The sequence below is a fragment of the Meleagris gallopavo genome, chromosome 8 (genome assembly GCF_000146605.3).
Source record: "Meleagris gallopavo isolate NT-WF06-2002-E0010 breed Aviagen turkey brand Nicholas breeding stock chromosome 8, Turkey_5.1, whole genome shotgun sequence".
NCBI lineage: Eukaryota > Metazoa > Chordata > Aves > Galliformes > Phasianidae > Meleagris > Meleagris gallopavo.
In genome coordinates, this window is record NC_015018.2 from 23,785,256 (window position 1) to 23,788,216 (window position 2,961).

At 54.4% G+C, this 2,961-nt stretch overlaps 1 protein-coding gene across 1 annotated transcript in view; it reads left to right on the forward strand.

Annotated features, from left to right (window-relative positions):
* The first annotated feature begins 708 nt into the window (after positions 1–708).
* LOC100543937 (VPS10 domain-containing receptor SorCS3) overlaps positions 709–2,961 on the forward strand; it is a 272,748-nt gene continuing 270,495 nt past the window's right edge. The window contains exon 1 of the mRNA XM_031554589.1: positions 709–795. Coding sequence (XP_031410449.1) covers positions 709–795 — 87 coding nt within the window. The remainder of the gene's footprint in view (positions 796–2,961) is intronic.

Consider the following 2,961-nt stretch of genomic DNA (forward strand, 5'->3'; position numbering starts at 1 on the left):
AATTTGCCTTCCAGAACATTTAATGTCTTGCTTACTTGGAAATCTAATGTGTTGCCGGATGTTATGGCATATGGTTGCCTCACATCAATTAAAACCAACATGGTCTAACCGAATTTAACACCGACCCCTGCTTCTTTGAATGGATGTTTGCAGCTGGGTAGGGATTAAAGCAGATTGTAATGGATTAGAGCAGGGATTAAAACAGCCTGTAATGGATACTGTGTTGGAGAAATCCATTTCTGTTCTTGGAGATAGCGTGTGCAAATTGAGGGTTGTCAGATGGCCTCCTCCCTGACACCCTGCCATAACAGAGGCCATGATTGGAAACAAACCTGATATTCTGGCACAAATGGGAAAATCCCCTTTTCTGTGTGCTGGTGATGGGCACGCAGTTCGCGGATTGTGCAGGAGATGGGAGTGTTGCTCACGTTACCTTTGTCTTCCAGAGTAGGGAAAGGATTAGAGAGCAGTGCTGCTTCTCGCCTTGGCATCGAGGCTTCTGCCAAGGACCAAAGATTCCGGAAGAGCAGGTTTTGATAGACAGTCCTACATCGTCAGTGTCATCAGTGGGATTTGAGCTGTGCCTCACTATCAAACAGTGATAAACAGGCTCAGATGATGGGGTTTCAGCATCTTCTTTAGAAACACCTGCCCAGGTATCTGCCTGAGAAATGAGAGCCTGGGGTAATCTTGCTGACAGGGCATGACATGGGGGTGATATTAGCTGCAAGCAGCTGCTCTGCAGTCTGCAGGGTAGGAGACAGCTGCTATCAGCGGCAGAAGCACTGCCCTAAAGTAAGTGCTGGTGAGCTCATCACACAGAATGCCCATGGCATTCTGCACTATGTCCTGCACTGCTGGGCTCTTATGGTGACAGAGTGATGTGGTGGACACAAAGTAATGACTTGCATTGGTAGGATTTGGCAAAGAAGATATGTCCACAAGTCCTGTTTTGGCATCAGTAGCTTTGGATTATGGAGATGCTGCTGCACAAATGAGTGGCTGACCCAGGTATGAACAAAAACTGCATCTTAAACAGTGTCCAGCAAAGTTGAGAAGATATACATGACTGAGTGGGCTGCACAGTAGCTAAGCAGTGCTCTTACTATCCCCGTGGCAGCTCTGTGGTGGCAGTGGTTCTGGATCACCATCCAGAGATGTTCAGGAGCAGCGCCGAGCTGCTGCTGAGCCCAGAGGGATTGGAGAAACTTTAACCATAACTCGGGGACAGTGGCTGTGTGTCACAGCAGCAGCCTCACTGTAGGAGGATGGCATTTGCTGGGCAGCTCATCCCTTTGCAGGGGACAGTGACAGCAAGATCCAGGGGTGGGATGCAGGGAGTGGATGCTATGTGCTCAGTCGGGGACACTGTTCTTGCACTAGTCAACCTGGTAACAGAGCTGCCATCCTTCCCCCTCCCTGTACTATGTCATTCCTTTCCCAACAGTTGCAGAGTGCAGTCTTGGGGGCCACACAGCACAGCTCCAGCCCCTGGTGTGTGCAAATTGTGTGGGTGCTTGTGGATGGGCTTAGGCCCACGTCACTGCTCCCACACAAACAAAATGCCATCTCCTAAACATTTTGGCAGCACAATTTGAAAAGCCCATTCCAAGCCAGAAATAACATCCATTGAGTTGGGAGTGGGTGATTTGCTTCAAACCCCTCCCTCCCACTTTCCCATCTCCGCATTAGAATTTGCAGCTCTTCCAACCACCCGGCACCCCGGGCCCTCTTCACTCACTCCTCTCCCAGCCCCAGCCTGAGGAGTGCAGCTAACGTAGAGTGCTGGCTGGCAAGGACCCCCCCTGCTTTCCCCAGAGTTACCACAGCGGTCACCCATCCGTGCTCTGTCCCTTCACTCCCTGATGGACTGGGAGACTCATGTTAGGAGGGGGAAAACTCTTGAGCTGTGGGGATAGCTGATGCAGTGAGTGGGAGGCTGAACAGAACGCAAGTTATTGCCACTTTTCAAAAGGAAAAGGCAAGGAGTGGTAGGAGGTTGACCGTGGGTTTGATCTGAAGGCAAAGTGCTGCCACGCTGCTGCAGTGAATCGCTCCGCAGGGCCGTGGCACGGACACGCGTGGCTCTGACGAGGTGACCCCCGGAGGCGGGGAACGCACGGCAGCCGTGGGAGGAGGCAGCCTGCCCCAGCGCACCGTGCGATTACTCACACCTCGTCCGGGGGCTGAGGCTGCGGAGGCTCCTCGGGCTCCGCCAGCAGAACGCACGAGTCCTGCTGGGAGAAATGCTGCGCCGGGAGCGGCAGCGCTGCACTACCGTGAGCTGAGGAGATCCATCATCCTCCCTCCTTTTTCCCGACACAGTCCCGAGACGACGCTCGTGAGCTGCCTGCAGACACGGCCCTTTCTTGGTGACCCCAAACACGTGCCGCCGCTCTCACTGCCCCGCCGGTGCCCACGCACACGGCCAGGGAGCGCAGCTCGGGACGCCGCATCCACGCTGCCGGAGCCGGCGGTGGAGCGGGGCTGCTGCGGGGCTGAGCGCGCTGCTCCACGGCGAGAGTGAGCCAGGAGTTACTCATCCCAGCCTCCGCCCACGTACAGAGATAAACACAGGGTGAGGAATGCCTACAATGCTGTAAATACGCGCGCATGTAAATAGACGTTCGGAGAAAAACAGTGAAGGACGGCTGCTTTGTCTCGGCAGCAGCACACGCACCGAATCAGGAGGACAGGGCTGGGTGATGCTCCCGCCCCCGGCCCCGCTCCCGGCCCCCGGCGGCGCGGCTGTGACTCGGCGCTGGATTTCAGCGGCGCTTGGCAGGGCTCGGGGCTCCTCCCCCCGTGTGGTGTTACCCTCTCACTTGATCAAATCCTTGAACGTGAACAGTTTCACTGAAAGCACTTTTGAAAAAAAAAAAATTCCACCAACAGTACGGAACAGCATCCAACTACCGGGGAGAGAGGGATTTGTTTCTTTTTCCTTTTTTTCTTTTTTTT